This window comes from Hirundo rustica, chromosome 6, assembly GCF_015227805.2.
Source record: "Hirundo rustica isolate bHirRus1 chromosome 6, bHirRus1.pri.v3, whole genome shotgun sequence".
Taxonomy (NCBI): Eukaryota; Metazoa; Chordata; class Aves; order Passeriformes; family Hirundinidae; genus Hirundo; species Hirundo rustica.
Genome location: NC_053455.1, coordinates 63,164,353 through 63,182,592, shown reverse-complemented (window position 1 = coordinate 63,182,592; position 18,240 = coordinate 63,164,353). Strand labels below are relative to the sequence as shown.

At 38.2% G+C, this 18,240-nt stretch overlaps 1 protein-coding gene across 10 annotated transcripts in view; it reads right to left on the bottom strand.

Moving 5' to 3' along the window:
• PPFIBP2 (PPFIA binding protein 2) overlaps window positions 1–18,240 on the bottom strand; it is a 102,104-nt gene that overhangs the window by 49,324 nt on the left and 34,540 nt on the right. For all 10 annotated transcript variants that reach the window (XM_040066639.1, XM_040066642.1, XM_058421069.1 and 7 more), the window contains one exon: window positions 9,831–10,045. In XM_040066639.1, the coding sequence (XP_039922573.1) occupies window positions 9,831–10,045 (215 nt within the window). The remainder of the gene's footprint in view (window positions 1–9,830; window positions 10,046–18,240) is intronic.

The following is an 18,240-nucleotide window of genomic DNA, read 5'->3' as shown; positions in this document are numbered from 1 at the left end:
TTATGGAGATTAGAAAATGCGTCAAACTTTTATCTCTCAGCATTGTATATCCCATAGTACCATCACCATGGAGCCATCAAGTTCCACATTTCATCCATTTCAAAACATTGGCCCTAAGACTCCCATTTCAGTCTTTTTCAGCGAAGAAGGAAATAACTCTCTTAAAACACTCAACACTTTATGACCTAATGATTGTGTTTTTAATTTTAAAAGCTATAGAGAAAACTGTGTTACTAAACTTCCCAGTGCCCCAGTGTATCACTTTCATTTAGGGTAGTATCCATTTCTCCTCTTACAAGTATTAAAAATTACAACATACCTTATTTCTGCCTTCTCACTTGTGCTGGATTTCATGCTAAAGCGTCTCGATTTCTGTTAGTCATTCTTCCTCATTAAAAGGTGAGTGTCTGAATTTTCTGCATCTTATCAGCCAGAATGTTGACAGCATACATTCCAGACGGTCACATGCTCACTGGGAGCCTGTCACCTGCATACTGAACTTTACATCCTGCTTGAGCTTTGGCCTGAAACTTTCAGAAAGCAGCTGAATGCAAATCAATTGCCCCAGATTTGCTTCAAATGCTCTTCCATTTCACTGGGGAAGCAGGTTAGATCCTCTGGGCAATGTGAAAATAAGGAAAATACGTTGCAATCTCAGGATTGCTTCATCAGGTCACCCTTGTATGTTTTTCTTATTTTCAGGAAATCCATGTCTGTGTGTAGCTCTTCACCAAGGACCAGTTTCTGGTTCAGTGGAGAGCCAAAAAAACAAAAAAGCAAAAGCCCCCCTCACCTGCACTGCAGAACCACCACCCCCGAGTGTTACACAGAGAGAGACTGATCTAGTTTTTGCTCTCTTGCCCCCATCAATTTGTCAGCTTTCTCCTGTGCTGTCCCCAAAAATAAAAGAACACACACATTATGGCAACACAAGTGCAATGTAGGGCAGTAAAACATTTCAAGTTAGCAGTTTATGTATTCCATAAGCTGTATGATAACCCATTAGGGTTTATTTGCCAGTTCCATACTTCCACAGAAAACTGTTGGCTACAGCCAGACTTGACTTGATAAAAACTCCATTTGCAGAACACCAAAGGTGCCAGCCAAGAACTTTTGTGCTGATACACAACCAACAAAACCCACTCAGCTAAGTGAGCCATTACTTTTAGTCAGCATGTCAAATACTTGAAACAAGGCTTGAAGTCTCTTTTGAAAAGTAAACAAACATGCTGCAAGAGCTTTGAAAGTGAATGCAACAAGACTTTAAATGATTGCTCCATTCCAGACTATGAAGAGGCAAGAAAACATCCAGAAATCCTCTTAAAACTATGGAGGAAAAGGCACTGTCTGTTTTTTTCCCTCTTCTACCAACACTGAGTTGAAGAAGTACAGAGCTGTTTGCTTTCCCACCACTTTCCCCCCTCCTTTCTCCCACACAGCTAGGGCCCTATGGACACGAAAATATTATATTTATTAGCACTGTCTTAGTAATATTACTTTTTACTTGTGATAAAATACAGGTTTGGTGTAGCAAAAGTGCAAATGGTCAATCATGTTCTTCTATTGCCACCAAATCTCCTGGGAAATTACAGGGCAAAGGAATAGGAAGAATTAGAGCAGTCCTCCAGGTCTTCCTTTTCATCAATAACTTATAGATTGTTCTGGTTTCAAACCCCATCAGCCCCCAAAAACCCTAAAAGAACTTACACTTGCTCTCTTAGGCCGAGAAATGAAGTGTCCAAGTTAGCATCCTCCCAGCCTCATTAGGGGAGCCCAGCAAGGATATGGACATGCTACAGAAAGTTACTCATTCCCAAGAATTATTTTCAACTTCTCATACATCTCTTCCTGTGCATTTCCCACCCCCCCCCCCCAAACCTATGTCTGGGCTGCTTTGGAAACAAAGGAATTATGACCAGATTTTAAAGGGGAAAATGTTTTCAGCATGCCAATTCACACGTATCATTCCCATGGTGCAGAAAAAAGTGAGAGCTTCCGAGTGAAAAAAGAGAAAGAAAATACAGGAATAGTTGAATGTAAAGAAATTCAGACCATTTTTGTAGAAGACAATGGGGGAAGAAATCCCTTTTTCAGGGCAAAAATGGCTTCAGGAATCTAGTTGAAGCATTTCCAGCAAGAAAACTTGTCTTAGAATCTTAATTGTGACTGACTGATAATGCCTACGTGATAGAGAAAGAAGCAGCTCTTGGAACAAAATTTTAAAAATACATTGCATTCTGTAGGTGAGCATGTTTGTTTTGCTTCTGATAATTTAGAAAAAAATAATATCCTGGGACAGAGACAAGGAATAACATTTTGCAGGTACACAAACAAATAATCCTTTCCCAACATAAGACGCACTCAATCCTAACACCATAATTCTTTGATCAAAATCAAGAATCAGGCTTGACTCGGAATTAAACAGACTTAGATGGCCATTAGTTCTGTGTGGTGGTTAACCCTCACCCTGATTCCATGCTGGGAATTCTGGCAGCAGGGGCTGCATCTCTGGAGCCATTCCCATATCAGATACCCCCAGCACCGCCACGTCCTCTCTGGTCACCCTTCAAGCACTGAGCCGCTCCCTTCCCTTGGCTGGCATAAAGAATGTATTGCTGGTTCTGAGATGAAGTTACTGTCTGTTAACTCATCCACAGACATTTGCACATTCTTGGCAGTTTCACACATTCCTCACCATATGCTGAAATTCTTTGTCCAGCCCAAGTTCCACAAGAACTGTGCCTTTTTTTTTTTTTGTCATGAAACTTATTTAGAAGATACTGTAAAAAAGCCAAGTCCTCTATTTTCACACAAAATATGAAAAATATTTTCTACTTAACAGATCATCAACATCACTGGGAACACTTCCCCCAGTTATATGCAGAGTACACTGATACACAAAGAAAATAATGATACTTATTTTCATCCTACTACGCAGCACACTACAATGTCAGGTTTAGTTTCCTGTCTCAAATGCTTCAAAGCACTGCTGAAACTACTAAACCTGCAATAAATCAGGATATGGGACATTTGAAACAAGATATTTACCAAATATTTGCATACACACCAAGAACATTACGATGTTACATTTTGGCTGTCCTCGCTATGATGCACATCAGATTTTTTTTCTTCTAAATTTCAGAATGGAAAACGTAAAAAAAAAGCAACTTAAAAAATAGAATAAGCTGCAGATACACCTTTACAAGTCCTTATTTCTGATAAGGAATATACAAATATTTTTTTTTTTTTTTTAAATGTGTTTCATTGCTGAGGAAAATTAAGCCCATTAATTCCAGCTTCTGGGAAAGTATAGAATGCCAACATGTTTAGACAACATTTTCAAAATAAGCGAGGTTTTTTCCCATTTTTGAATGATCACAAAAGTTGAGAAAATATTTAGTTTTGTGTTATTAGCATACTAATCCAAAAGATAATGAAATAATTTTGTTGTAGATACAATATTGTGATGTTTATCATAACTAATAAGATTTAACTAATTTCAATAGGTCAACCTGTCCATCCAAATTCTGTGAAACGTGAATAGGGGTTATATAAAGAAATACTTCGAAGTTATGCCCTTCTTCTATTATTCAAATAACACCTCCAAAACAATACTGAGACCTTTTAAAACTAAATTTTGTTTCCAGTTTCTCTAGGTAACCTCTACACCTTTTCTGTCAGGAACCATTGTTTAAGGAAACAATTCTCTCTTATTACTCTCTCTGTTAATTACTTTATGGAAAACATTTGCCAATGTTTCCTGTAGCTCCACTTCAAAAATACATTTATGCACTAATGTTTGTTAAATGAATACAGTGTATAACATTTAAATCAGTGAAAAGTAATGCAGCTGGAGATTCTAGTGAGAGATCAGAAGGACTCCGTGCAGAACATCAGACACAAAAGGAAAGATGAACTGATGGGATATTCAGCCACTTAATGCAAAGGAAGGCACTGAAGCCAAGAGCTGAATGAGACCTGTAAAACAAAACCAAATAAACTGTCTTTTTGAAGGATAACATGCCATTTCTGTATAAAATCATGGCTTCCTGCAGAGTAGTCCACTGAGAGCATTAAGGTGTGGATAGGTCACGTAGCTGAGGATTGCTCCTGAGGGGAAACTGCATATAAGTCAGTAGAGTACCTTGAAATCTTGGAAAGCTTACATAAAATATAGGCCCTGCTGTTATAGCAGGAATATAACCTGCCTTCCATGAGTACTCTAACCTCAGGCCGTAACTCAATCCTGTTTAAGCACTTCTGGTCACTGTAGTTGGCTCTGTTAAACATTACTAATCTTTACAAGGGTGCAAGAAAACGACATTTTTAGAAAGAGCTCTAAATCAGTCCTATCCACTGCAAAACTGTTTTAAACTTCTATTAGTTCTTCATGTAACTAAGGAGACCTTCTTACTTCTGAGAGCTACTCCCGTGGGCAGCTACAGTCAGAGATGATGGGGTTGATTTCCAGACAAAGCAACCACAGAACACTGGAAAAATTCCACCTGGTTTAGAAGAGTTCCATGCAAGCTCTGTACACCCGCAGTTCCACTGTCTCCAAGGCATTCTCTAGTACTCATAGATGGCTGAACATATGAAGGACACTTCTCTGCTGGCTCTGGTGTCCTGTGAACTGCTCTGAAACACTTGTGGAACTCTGAGAGGACCAGGTTTTCCAGTTCAGGCCTTCCTTGCATCATCAATTCACCAAAAAGGAGCTGGGCACAGCAGAGGACTGGGATATTCAACTTTCAGCTCAGAGTCCCTCTCAGAAAACAGAACCCATCTAACATTTCAAGCTGGTAAAAACAAACATGAATGCTTGTGGAATGACTGCTTTTCTATGCTGTCCCAGGCAGACTCTGACATGTGTTAATATCCCTTGGCAGTGGGGAGATCCAGCTATAAATACCTCCATCAGGACTCCCAGCAGTTGAGTTCCACAGTCAGATCTACCAGCAGATAAATACAGTGGCTTTAATTGGTGGTGCTCAGAATACATTCCCTTCCCACACAGCTGTTGCTGAAAAATGCTATTGATATTTTTATAAAAGTGTCTTTTCAAGTAGATGGAAGTGCCCTGAACTCAGTACTTATCTGCCTCTCTTCGGGATGGATAAAGCTGTGAAATGAATCTTGGACAAAAGTGAAACAGAGAGGCCAGTGATTAGGTTTCAGCAGAGCACTTTAACACATGCTTAAAATAAAACTTTGAAATAATTTCAAAACTCCGTAAACTTCATCAAGTCACAATTCTGAACTGAGCTTTAATTCAAGTCTTTGTGAAGATACTGGGAAAAAATATTCCTTGATTTTAACCCACGATGGAAACAATCTATTTTGAACATTAATTATGGGCAAATAGCAACCAAGACTGTAAAGAATGTATCCTGTTTCTACTAAAAAGTCTCTGGATTTACCACTTAGGAACAGATCTTCAAAAAAAACCCAAAGCACAGCATATTCTATTAAAGGCAAATCACATTCTATTAAAAACTGCCTCTACCACACATTCCTTTACTGTTTCTTCTGCTCTTCTCTCCATTTCCTCAAATTGAGAATATTTAGAAAGATTTTCAGAATCAAGCTTACAAAAAACCTTTGAATAATCAGGAAAATACAAATGAGTTTTCAAGAATAGGCATTTTAAAGCTCATTATAAAAAGCTACACAATGGAGTGGTTTGCTTTAAATATACATATTCCCCTAGGAGGAAGAACATGCTTTACAATCCTGAAAGCGAGGCTTAAGGTCCACTGTAAGAACACAAGTATTGCTCTTTACTCAAAAAAGGATTCCATAAAGGTGGATAGAATAAAACCCATAATGAACAGTGTGGAAATTCATTTAGAATTATGAAACTGGAACAAGAAACATTCTCTCATAGCTCACAAAGCCAAATTGTCATTGCAGCAGTGCATTTTTAATGCTGAAATTACCATCTGCTTTGTGATAGGTCACGTGGTCACTGGAAATACTGAAATATTTAACAAGGAACACTGACACTATCCACAAATTTGTTTTGTATGAACTGTCCCAGATAATCCTTAAGTCTTTGTGTTGTTTTTAAAGCCAAAGAATTTACAATCATAAAGCAGTTATATTCGAAGCAAAAGTTTTAAAGACAATTCAAAAGTAGATAAAAGTCTATATTTAATCATGTTTTCTTCTGTTTTCTTCTGGTTTAGGTTTGTCAAAAGATTTGTGCAACTACAGCAAGTATAAAATCCCCATTCTATGCGACATAGAATCTTTCGAAATTCAGCGCTAACTTTGTCAAACCCATTTCATCTATCTCAAAGCAGGGACAGCACAGTTATTGCATCCCGTGATCTGTAAACTCAGGAACCTGAATTGTTCATAGATACCAGACCACAGAAACAAGCAAAAAAATTGGCTTTTTCAGAAGAAACACCTTTAGTTCAACAGATGCTGTGCCTCGATCTTAGACGAAATAACCAAATCACCAATTGCTCCATAAAAAAAAGGAATTAGGCAGCTGCTCTCAAAAGACTTAATAGGGAAGGTAATATCAGGTATAAAACATGATACCTAAACTTCTCCAATTCTAGCCCTATCTAAATTTTCCCACATCTTTGGTATTCGCACCTAGAGCAGACAGGATAGAGAATTTAAGTTAGCGTCAGTTTAAGAAAACCCCAATTTTTGTTTTTCACCAAACCTCACTTGGTGAGTTTCATGCCTGATAAATTCTCTGTTATTATCAGATAGTCTAGTATCTGTAGTAGTAGAGAAGGTATAGATAAATTCTCTAGTATTAGCACCAAAGTTTGGTGCTATGGACCTGAAGGAAGGTGAGACCAGCTGTAATATCTATAACGACCAAAGAAACTTCCTGACTGATCAGTGATAAACCCATGGGCCTCAAAGCTGACCAAAGGCTAAACTCCACAGCCTTTATGTCTTTATTTGAAGGTGCAGTTCAGTACATTAAGCGGCATTTCTCAAAGCTGCAAAGCTACTTGAGTTATGAGGCCAAGGGGCAATTTTCTGCAGAGATTATTTTCCCCATGCAGGTACAACTGATCTCTTTTTTCTAGATGCTACTCCAATAAAAACAGCACCAAGAAGATTCAGCCACTTTTTCTGTGCTCTGAGCTGCAATCCCTGATCCTGCTGTCTGGCAAGCACAGAGCAGGGACACCCAGCCTAGGCCTCAGAGAGCTCACAGGGCTGCATCAGGTTACGAAAATTGCTAAAGCAGAAGGAACACACCAGACAACCATTGGGACTTTTATCCCGCAATTTGTTTAAACCCAAATGCTAGCAGTCAAATATTGCTGTTTGATGCTATCCAGCAGGAATGAGCCTCCAGTCTTCCTTCTGACTTCCCAGCCTGGGGTTTTCTAGCAAAGCAACACGGGGCAGTGGCAAAACACACATTCAAATTATTTCCATTAGGCACATTGTATTCTTGATTATCCATGGCAGCTGAAATGATTTTTAATATAATTTTCAGCGACACACTGAAGTGAAGGAGAACAACACACTTTTCTTGAAAGAAGTGTACTTACCTGCTTTTAGAAACATGAAATGGCTTTTTGTATCTTTGGTTTCTAATGAGGGCCTAATCAGGATAAGCTGGGAATATTTTTGGTGCCCATTTGAGTAAATGTTAGACAAAGAGCACAATTACTGTAGTCTCTGAAGTATTCAGTGACATGCCAGAGCAGCTCCCCAGCTTCAAAGGAAGGTGCATGGACCCCCAAAAAACCTGAGTGGAATTAATCACCCACAAAAGAAAATCCCTCTCCATTTGTAGCTGTTATTTGACCTGTAACACTCTAAACAATAACATCTCGAAGGAATCAGTTCACCATTCACTGTTTGTCGCATGTATTTCCCATACAACGTATGTTGCAATTCAATTATTGCTACTTAAACACTGTTTTAGCTAATGTTTCAGTTGAATGCAACAATTAAAATATACTCCAAATCTCTGGGCTGAGTTATTAGCCTACACTTAGATAGAATGCTTGGAAGAGACACTTGGGAGCTCAGTTCCACTGGAGAATGTGACACATCTGAGTGGGGCTTTTTTAATGATACTCCAGCATTTCATAGAGTAATGATCACCAAACTGCTTTTGAGGCTTCCAGAGGGAATGGATTCACTGAGATGCAGAGTTCTCATTCTTTAGAACTCACTACCTCAGCTATCCTGACACATGACACACGCTAAGTGGCATGTTTCATAGCTCTGGGCTAGAACAAAGGAAATTTCAGTAGGGGACACAACTATGACACACATATTGAAACAAGCTAAATTTTATCATGTTTCTTCCACAGAAATTATACGCATGCTTGCAAATCATTTGCCTTTTAAAAAACGTGTAAGAAAGGTCTTGAAATACAATATTACTATCCATTTTACAAATAACAATCACAGCAACTATGCACTACCCTCCTTCGATTCAGAGCAGTGCACAATATTTTAAAACCAGTTACCTCTACATACTGCAATAGAGATAACCCAAACCACCATCTTCCCTATTTTCTTTCTTTTGAATCCAGTGCCCGATTGCTTTGCCAAACAAATATTACTCTTGATACAGACAGGTCCAATTTTACGGTAAACAAGTCTGAAAATCTGTATTTTATGCACTAAACACACCTCTTCACTATCATAAAGATTGGAAAAATCATTAACATTTCTGCTGAGGCAAGCATTTGATATGAGCTGGCCTAAGGATATCTAAATCTAAAATCTAATGCTGTAAATTCAAAGTAAACATCACCTACACCTCTAGCTTGCAAAACTGGTACCAAATTCTCCTCCCTTTCTCTCATGTGGGCCCAAACAGGATTTTCCACCCACAGACCTGCACTCTGTGAAGAATGCCAATGAGCCAGCAGCTGACAAGTTCCAACAAAAGCAGCCACCTTCCCAACATCATCAGGTTACAGGCAGCACACGGCAGATACAGCAGACAGTAAACACCAAACCACAGGCTACAGGCATGGCTACACAAAAGTCACATGCACTGACAAAGCCAGAATAAAACCCATCAATCTAGGAAGCTTTCTGAAGCTGGGGAAGCCCCAGGTAGGTTTTACTCATGAGGAACTCACCAGCCCCTGGCAGTGGCAGGTTTGGGGAAGGGGAATGTTGGGTTTCTCTTCCTTTACATCCAGGCAATCTCTCCTTTTGAGGTCTGTCTCAGGATCTGCTCCTCACTTGGTAAATCTCAGTCTTTTCCAGTGTAGTCAGAAGTTTGTTCCCCCTCTATCCCAACAGGAATGTCTGCCCTCTAGAATCAAAGTCTTTCTGCATTTACCCCCACTGCCTGGTGCACAGGATGCTTTGGAGATTTGAAATACTGATAGCAAAGGAAACGCAGCAAGAAAAAGGAAAAAGAAAGGAGGATCATCCAGTCTGGATCCGTCCCTTCAACAGACAGATTCTGTGGCGCTCTATTCTAAACCGACAGTTAAAAATTAGAAGTTTTGTAAACAGTTATAAATTTGTTATCCCTAGCAAAGAGTGAAACAAAGCAAATCAAATTTAAAAAAAACACACAGAAAAGGCAACTTTTTCTGTCCTTCATTTTTCCTATATATCTTCTCCCTCCGAAGAACAAAATAAGGTCTTTAACCAACTTGTTTTACTCCTATATCTGCATTGCTTTAGAAATCAGCACAGTGATATCCCTCAGTTATTATTGCTCACCACCCCCTGCAGTTTTCTAAATATGTGGATTTCAGTTATTATAAAAATAATTTGACCATGAAAATACTGGATATTTTCATGCTCAAATTTCACATAAGCCTGTTTGCAGACAAAATGGAAAAGCTCAAATAGCAGCTCACCAGGTTCTCCTCAAACCACTCCCTCAGACACACAGCCGTGGCCCCTGGGATTTGGTTTCGCAGTGCTTCTTTCTCCTGAGGGTCCTCCAGCATCTCCAGGGCCATCTTCAGATCTTCCAGGAGGTGCAAAATTTGAAATGTGCCCAGGTACACCGATGGAGCAGGTGACACGACATCATAACCACCATTAGCATACTCTGTGGCTGACTTTGTGCCTAAAACAAACAAAATGAGCAGAGACGAGAATATTATATAATTGCTCTACTGGTGGCAAATTAATAGGTACTGCACGTGACAATATTTGGACTTCAGACTGCCAAGTTTCACTCTAGGGTGCAAACCTTCATTTCAGACTTAGAATACTTGAATTAGTCCCTAGATAAATCATGAAATCTGGAGAATTAAATCCAAGAGGTGTGTACATGCATATCAAAGAAGAATTTTGGCCTAGATCCCATTTGCAATGTCCAAATTATAAACCCCAAATCTTATCCCAAATCACCTGTAATTTTCTACAGTTACCATGAGATGTCACTAACTTCTCAGCTACATCACTGAAAGGCCCTACACAGCACACTACTCAGCATTGTAAGAATGACTAATGCAGCTCTTCGATGAGAAACCAGCATCAAAACAGATCATGTTACCAGATCTAAAAAAAATATAAGTGACCTTGAGCAGGTTTAGAACTCTCCCATGGAGACCAACACCACAAAAGTTAGCAATAAAAATGGCAAATGAAACTTTTCTAGCACTATAAATTACAAAAAGCTCTCTAAATTGCACAGTCTCTCTCCTGCCAGTCATCTAACACCGATATTATTTTTCTCAACAACAATAGGCACAAAATCCCATAACTCATGTATGGAAGAATTATAAACAGTACAAATTCTAATATCTCCAAAACTTTTTGTCTTAGTATGCTATGTGTTTCAAGGAGATGCACACTAAAATAAGCTCTTTTCTCAGTCCTGAATTTGAGACCTCAATTTAATTTAATATGCCTTTGTGTCTTTAAGAACCAGTCAGGTAGAAAACTTCTATTTGCTCTACTTTTTAAAGTTTTTATTTACAATTCATTGCCTCATGTACATAACAGATTGTACACATTTGTGTTATCTCTGGCATAAACAATCACAATTTCCCTTCCTATTTGACTTAATGGGAGATTTTTTAGGTTTCTGATCATTCACATTATACTGGCTCCACACAGCATCGTGTACTCACTAGAAGACTACAGAATTGATGGACACAAGGGTATTTCAATGATCTCCTTGTTATTATTCTTTTTACTCCTGTGTTCAACATAGTTGATATGTTAGTAACGAAAGGCTGAGAAATCTCCACAGGGTCCTTGAAAGTGATCTGCTAAATTTATTTTTCTCCCAAGCAGATGTATCTAATGGGATGTACAAATATGTAAGGAATTCGGATTTTCTTCTTGAATGCACACTGCCTGACGTTAATCAGTGTTAGTTTGTCTGCTGTGGTCATTTATCTACCATGATCTGGGCATTGCAAACTATATTTGAACCCAGTGTTTCATTTTACGTGTAGCCCAATACACATCTTGTGAACACACCCAACAGTCTAGGTCCTAGGACACAGAAATGATTTCTGCACCTAAAGTAGCTTTTAACCAAACAGCTAATTGATTATTTAATGCTAATATTATTCCCCATGTCAACCAGTTTTTGAACAAAAGCAATACTTGGTTTCTCATTTAGTGAATGCTTAATTTTACTCACAGCTTTTGGGAAAATTCGAATAATATTAACCAGGTTTTCTTCAAAAACTCTTGCAATGACCCAAAGTAGTCAGTCATGCCTTTGGAAAAAATTGCGTGGCTTGAATTCTACCATACAATCCATGTGGGGGTGTTTTTTGACTGTTTTAAATAATGAAAAGCCCTCCCTAGATGTTTTGCAAGGCTCTGTAGCAGGATTTTTCTTTTTTTTATTTTGGTAAAGCAGCGGTCATTTTCACAACTGGAGGATTTCCTATTACCTTAATCTCTTTTCAGACTCAGAATATTCTGTTTGAACCTGTTGACTTCCACTGCTTATGAGTTTATTTTAATACCTCCAGTGCAAGATCTCATCTTAATTTCTGGCTAAGACCACGTCCAAGATAAAGTTTCTTCAATATCCGGTGCTCCGAAGCTGCCACACGAGACAAGCTCACCCTGTAAACCAACTTTGGCTTCCTGAATTGCTTCCTTTGGAAGGGAGGATCAACTGACTGCTCTGCAGGACTTGTGTTCTCTAAGCACTACATGATATTTTCTTACGTATTTCTATACTCTCAGCTACTCAGGTCAGCTTGTTTCATTATCTCCTAATGCAGATTAATATTAAACTAAAAATAGCAGAATTCCAAGTTGCATAAGGGCCCTTTGGATCATATAACCAATGACATCTTTTTCATTCGGCCAGAGGCTTATTACATTCTGAGAGATGCACACACAACCTGATATATAACACTGACTTCTTCAGTAGCATTGATTCCTTGGTTGTTGGGCCATTTCTCACTCTTTCTTTCAGAAAACCCTGTGCCAATATTCTCTTTTTGCTTAGCAAGCACTTTTCACTCTAGATAATCTGACAGGATTCGAAGCTACTTCATAATCAGCTCTGGTGGCTACCCCTTCAATGAACTGGCAATTTAAATATTTATGGAATGGGAAAAACTGAAAGGAGCATTTCACTATAGATTTTTTTCATGTTACTTGTATGAATATTTTTCTTTTACAGACAGGAAGAAAAAAACCAAACAATATCCCACATAATCCAAACAAAAGCACAAACTTACAGCCCCACAACAAATACTTCAGGTGAGAAAAAAAGCCAAGCTAAATACAATTTAAAACAACTCTTCAGGAGTTCAGTCAATTGTACTAGGTAAATAGTTTATACAGTCAAATATACACCTACTTCAAATGTAACTTTCTCCAAGACAATATCGGTAACGTCTCTGTTCACCAGTCCAAGCGGATCACTGTGTATCACCTCTTCCCTCAATCCTTGCCTTACCATGACTACAACATTCCTCACAACATCTACCTTCCACAGAAAATAATCCTAGCTTATGTAGGAAAATTCAGTGTCAATGACAGTCACACATTTCATCATGCCTTTATTTTATTTGCCTCCACAAAAATACCAGGGAAAGCAACATACACACATGTGGACTGTTACCTTTAAGAAGCTAATTCTATAAAGGACAAAATTTCTAAACTGCTGGAGTACAGGCAGAGCCAGCCAGGAATTCTGTGATTACTTGAGACTGGGCATACTCCTTATGCACCCTTGAGTTATCCCAGGCCCTTCCAGACTGGCAGAATTATCTGCATCCTCACATTTTGCAAAATGCTCAATTCCTTTAAAAATTGTGTGCTATGGGTTGCCAGTGGGGTACTTTTTATTCTCCTGGCTGCAAGGAAAAATGGAGCACTCCTTGGAATACAACAAATAATGCACTTCATACTAGGTACAGAAATGCAGAAATACTGAGCCCAATTCAGCATTTTAATTCAGAAAGCTTCCTGATTTACTGCTTAAATTCAAATGAATCACAGGCTTGCTTCTCCCATTTGCTTTCTGTATAGTTTCACATTAAGTAGGACTACACTGCTCACCAGAAGGACAACACCACACCCTGGAAAACAGAAATGCGTAGGAGTAAATAATTGTATTCCTTCGCATTGCTGTAAACCTCGACATGATCAATGCTGCAAAGTACATGAGATTTTAGCACCAGACAGTAAGAATTTGGATGCCCTTGCAGATTAATGGAAATGAAGAGATGCCACACAACATTATTTGTTACCAGCATTCTTTAACTATTAACAACTCTTTATATATGTGTAGTTTTATTACAGATAACTGAAGAGGCAAAGAATACAGTTCAAACATCAGAATTTTATCAATACTCAGGAAAAAGAGGGCAGTTTTGAACTCATGCAAAAGGACTAATTTTTTTTTTTTCTTGAATAAGTCCCAGTCTTCCTGTACCTCACTTCTTTTTCCAGGGGTAAACAGGACACAGGGAAATCTTTTGTCGTCGTGTTTATATAATACCCAACACCATGGTTTCCTTGTGTACTACTGGAACACAATTATTCATCATGACTGTTCACTTTAGAAGAGCAGGAAAGAAAGAAAAAAGGAAAGGAGAAAAAGTGTTGAAACTAAGACATTCCAAGTGGCTCACTCCTGGCTTCCCCAAATACTCAGTGAGTGAAGGAAGTCAAAGGCAGCTGCACATCATATGTAGGCAGAAAGAATAAAATAAGTAATAAAACAAGCAAAACAACTTTTAAGTTACGCATTTCTTACACCCTGACCATGCAAGCACATTTTTCCTTGCAAGTTCCTTGCAGTTAGCAGAGTGGCTTCAAAGAAACATTCCTTTTGGGCAAATGCATAACCTATTCAGAAAATAGCACTGCTGGTAGCTTGCAAAAAAGAAGTTACTTAGCACAAGTCAAGAAAGAGGCAAAAGCCCTGCCAGTTTGAAATCCCCCCTCTCAGCTTATGCATTCATCCATCACACAGCTTCCATCTTTCTTAGTAGTAGATACTGCGTCTGATCTCTCCCTTGCATCTGAACTTCTGATCCCTTGCATTCATCCTTTTCATCTCAATTTTTTGACTCTCAAACTGGTTGAGTTTTGAAGAAAAATTCCAGGTAAAGCACAACTCAACCAGCAGTGGTTAAAAAGACATTTTACTAAGACTGCTGGCTCCTTTTCATTAGAAACCAGCAAAAACCAACAAACCCCCATAGCAAACACCAAAAACTACATCCATGCTGGGTAAGGATGACTTTTTATAAAGCTAAAATACTCACGAGTAACAATTCTGACATCTGACCAACAGTGGTTGGTTATAAACATCCATTTCCCCTGGCCTTTCAGTCAATCATTACACTGCTAGAGAACCCATTTTTACCTGAATTTTTACTCAGTGAGCATATAGGTCGTCCAAGTTCTTCCTCTCTCCTTCAAGACTAAACAGTGTAATTTTCTTTGAAGCACAGTTCTCTTTTTCTCATGAAGACAGCCTTGAAAATGTGAATTTATGTAAACTAGCAGTAAGGGCTGGACAGGACACATTTCAGCCTCCTCGTTCCTAAGCCTCCTGCAAAATGAGCGAAGAGGAAGCTCACACAATCCTTTCTTCTCACACTGTAATGCAGAATACATCACAAATGGTGTGTTTTGAATCACAGCTCACATTAACTTCTCCTCAAATCTTGTCTTTTAGATCTTTAACTACAGAGAAACAGCAACTATTAAGCTGGATTAGCAGGAAGCCCTAGGAAAACATTTCCAAGCCTAGAAACGCTAATGACCACATTCAGATGAGAGCTTCACACAGCTCAGATGATTTTCAGCTGAGCTCTGCCTACGATCCGGTGTGGAATCTTTGAGACAATTTCCACGAACTGTCTATAATTTCCCATGTAAATTATAGGTGTAACTACTCAGGCTTCTTTCCTACATGCTTCTAGATGCTGAGCTGTGATGTGCAGCACTTTTAGGGACTGCACACACAGTTTCAACAAAAAAAAGTCTCTCCTATCCAAAAAACACAAGCTAAGCAGTCTGGCAAAAAAAGGAGGATAGATTATGCAGGTGTGATGGAGGTTTGAGGCTGAGTCTCCACTGCATAGGCAAAACAGGAAAAACACATTTATTAAAGACTAAAAAATACTTCCAAGAATTCTCTCTCACTTTTTTTTTAATTGCACATAAAAAAGGAGTGTATTCAGGGCCATTGAAACCAGTAGTCTAAATAAAACTGGTTTTAGCACAGAATCTATAATTGTTTGTAATAACAGTAGTACAAGCATTCAGTTTGTGAGGAAATGAAGGAAACTTGTTTCATTCAGATTACACTGTTTTCCTTTTTAAAAGACTCTCAAATCAACTTCATCAGCTTAAAGTAAGAAGTGGACAAGATACAATTATGAATTTAATGATAGCAACTTTAAAGCTAAGCCTTAGATTTCTCTTCACTTGCCTATTAAACAACTGACTGATGTACTGAAAACCAGACCACCTCATACAAACTACAAAAGGACTTCTGTGTCTCCTGTGGGGGTTTGGCCATCATGGTTCAACTGCCTTTGTTTATCACATGTTGTTATCTGCAGCTATTTAGGCTTCTGTTTCTTTCCAGTATCTCCTCAAAGCCCAGCACAAACAGCAATGACGTATGGAGTTTATTTGGTATAAATGCAATGCACGACTGCAGTTTGGTAAGCTGGTGTCTAGGACACGACAGTATTTTTGCTGCTTTATACTAAAAAAAACCCATCTCTTGTCAGAAAGAAAGAATTTAAAGTCGCATATTTAAACTGTAAGTATTTTTCCATTTTGAATTCCCATTTTCAAGAAAACCTCTCATTTTGTTGTTTTGCTGCAAAGGCAGAAATGCATGCAAGGGAAGAAGCCAAAGACCAAATTGATCAGTAAATCAGTTTGACTTGGACCTTCAAAGGACAACTCTGCCTTACAGAAAACAATTTTAAACAACCGATTTTTTTAGATGATGTGTAAGTATTTATAAGAAAGATGCTCTCAGTGCTTCCAGCTCTGTAAGTTCTGTAGTACTGGCCTGTTTACAGAGGGAATCCATTGGGCCTGCAAACAAGACAGTCTCCCCTCTCTCTGCTGTGCTCAGAGCCCCATGATTTTGAAAAAGTGAGAATGGGAAGCACATTTGGGGACAGCTGTAGTGACCTTTTGCAAAGTTAAGCACTCAAAATTGAAGAAATTCCAAAGGTCAGGTTGCTCTGGCAACCCTGGGGAAGGGATTGGTAGCCAGCGCTGCACATGCAAGGTGCCCTGATTTCCACATGCTTTTAAAGCATGGGTCACAAATGCACCTGGCCACTCTATGCAAGGTCTTAACCTGAAGGCTACAGCACCTAGAAAAGCTTTGATAAATAGCTCTTATAGTTATAGGCTATAGTAACTGTGAAAGGTGCATATTATATGGCTCCTACGCAAGATATTTACTATATGTGTTGTGTTGTGTTAATATTTTGATAGTATAGTAAATGAAGTTTTGTAGTTAAAGCGTAGTTTTTGTATGCCAACCACAGGAAAACTTAAATCTTTCAGAGAAAAAGAATCTCCTACTTCCTTATCAGAAGAAACCAACTCCTCCTGCCTCTCTCAGCCTTGAGAATGCTAGAGAGATTTTAAAAAAAAAAAGTGATACTAACCAGAGACAGTTCTTTGTTTAAATAAAGTTTATGCATTATATATAAAATATATGAATATTCAACAGGTTATTGCTTTTAAGAGATAGTCCTTTGTTAGCAGGGGTCCTCCTCCAGAGCTTGTGGCTCGGGAGAGACACCCAGACGTCTGTAACTTTGTTTTTATTGTCTTGTATTGTCCTAACTCTAAAATTTTTCAGATTTTTTTACTCTAATTCTATTTTTATAACCATCTTATTTACTATTAAACTTTTAAAATTTTAAAACAAGTGATTGGCATTTATCACAGTAACAAATGGCTGTAATGGTTAGTTAAGACTGTAAATCTGCTTCAGGTATTGCTAACATAAATAAAAGCAAGGCCACTGAGAGCTGACATGAAAAATGATGAATTGAGCAAGTAGAAAAACAATTAACTGCTCTATTTTTAAATGTTTAAAATATTTTTAATTGCTGTAAATGAGTTATTGTTGATATCTGAGGAATTAACTCATCAGCTTTTCTGAAGTCAAGTATCTGAAGATTAATGTCAGCACCTTACACAAATTTTAAGTGCTATAAAATAAAACCCCACAAATTATAAAGCATGAATATTGTGTTAGGCCTTTATATTTCCTTCTTTAATATCCTGGATGTTTAGAGGTCACACACAATTTTTATCTTTCCCTTCCCCCAAGCCCTCATCACTCTTGACACATAATTTTCCGAAACTTATGACAGGAAGTTGTGTGTTATTCTATCAAAGAACTCATTTCAAGTAATTTTCTATGTAATTTCCTTTTTCATATCTCTATTGCCATAAGATGCTGTAGTTAATGGTTAAAAAAGCTGCAATATTATCAATTCACAAATGCTTACCTTACTTAATGAACAGCAGTTACAAGAGAAACAAGTGCTCTAGACGCATTATTTCCTTTGTTCAGAAAAAATAGCCTAAGTCATTGATTGAAAAATCCCAGAACATAAAAAGGAAATGCACTACCCATAACTGAAGCACGGCCTTTTAACACAATTATTTAGAAAATGCAAGAAAACCACAGCAACTGTTGTTGTCCACTTAGTCTGATCTACAGTGAAGGAAATTGCTTAGCATTTAACTTGTTCTGTTTTGCTTATCATTATTTTAGCTACAGTCAGTTCAGTTCTCTGAAGCAAAATTCTACGAAGATTAGTATCA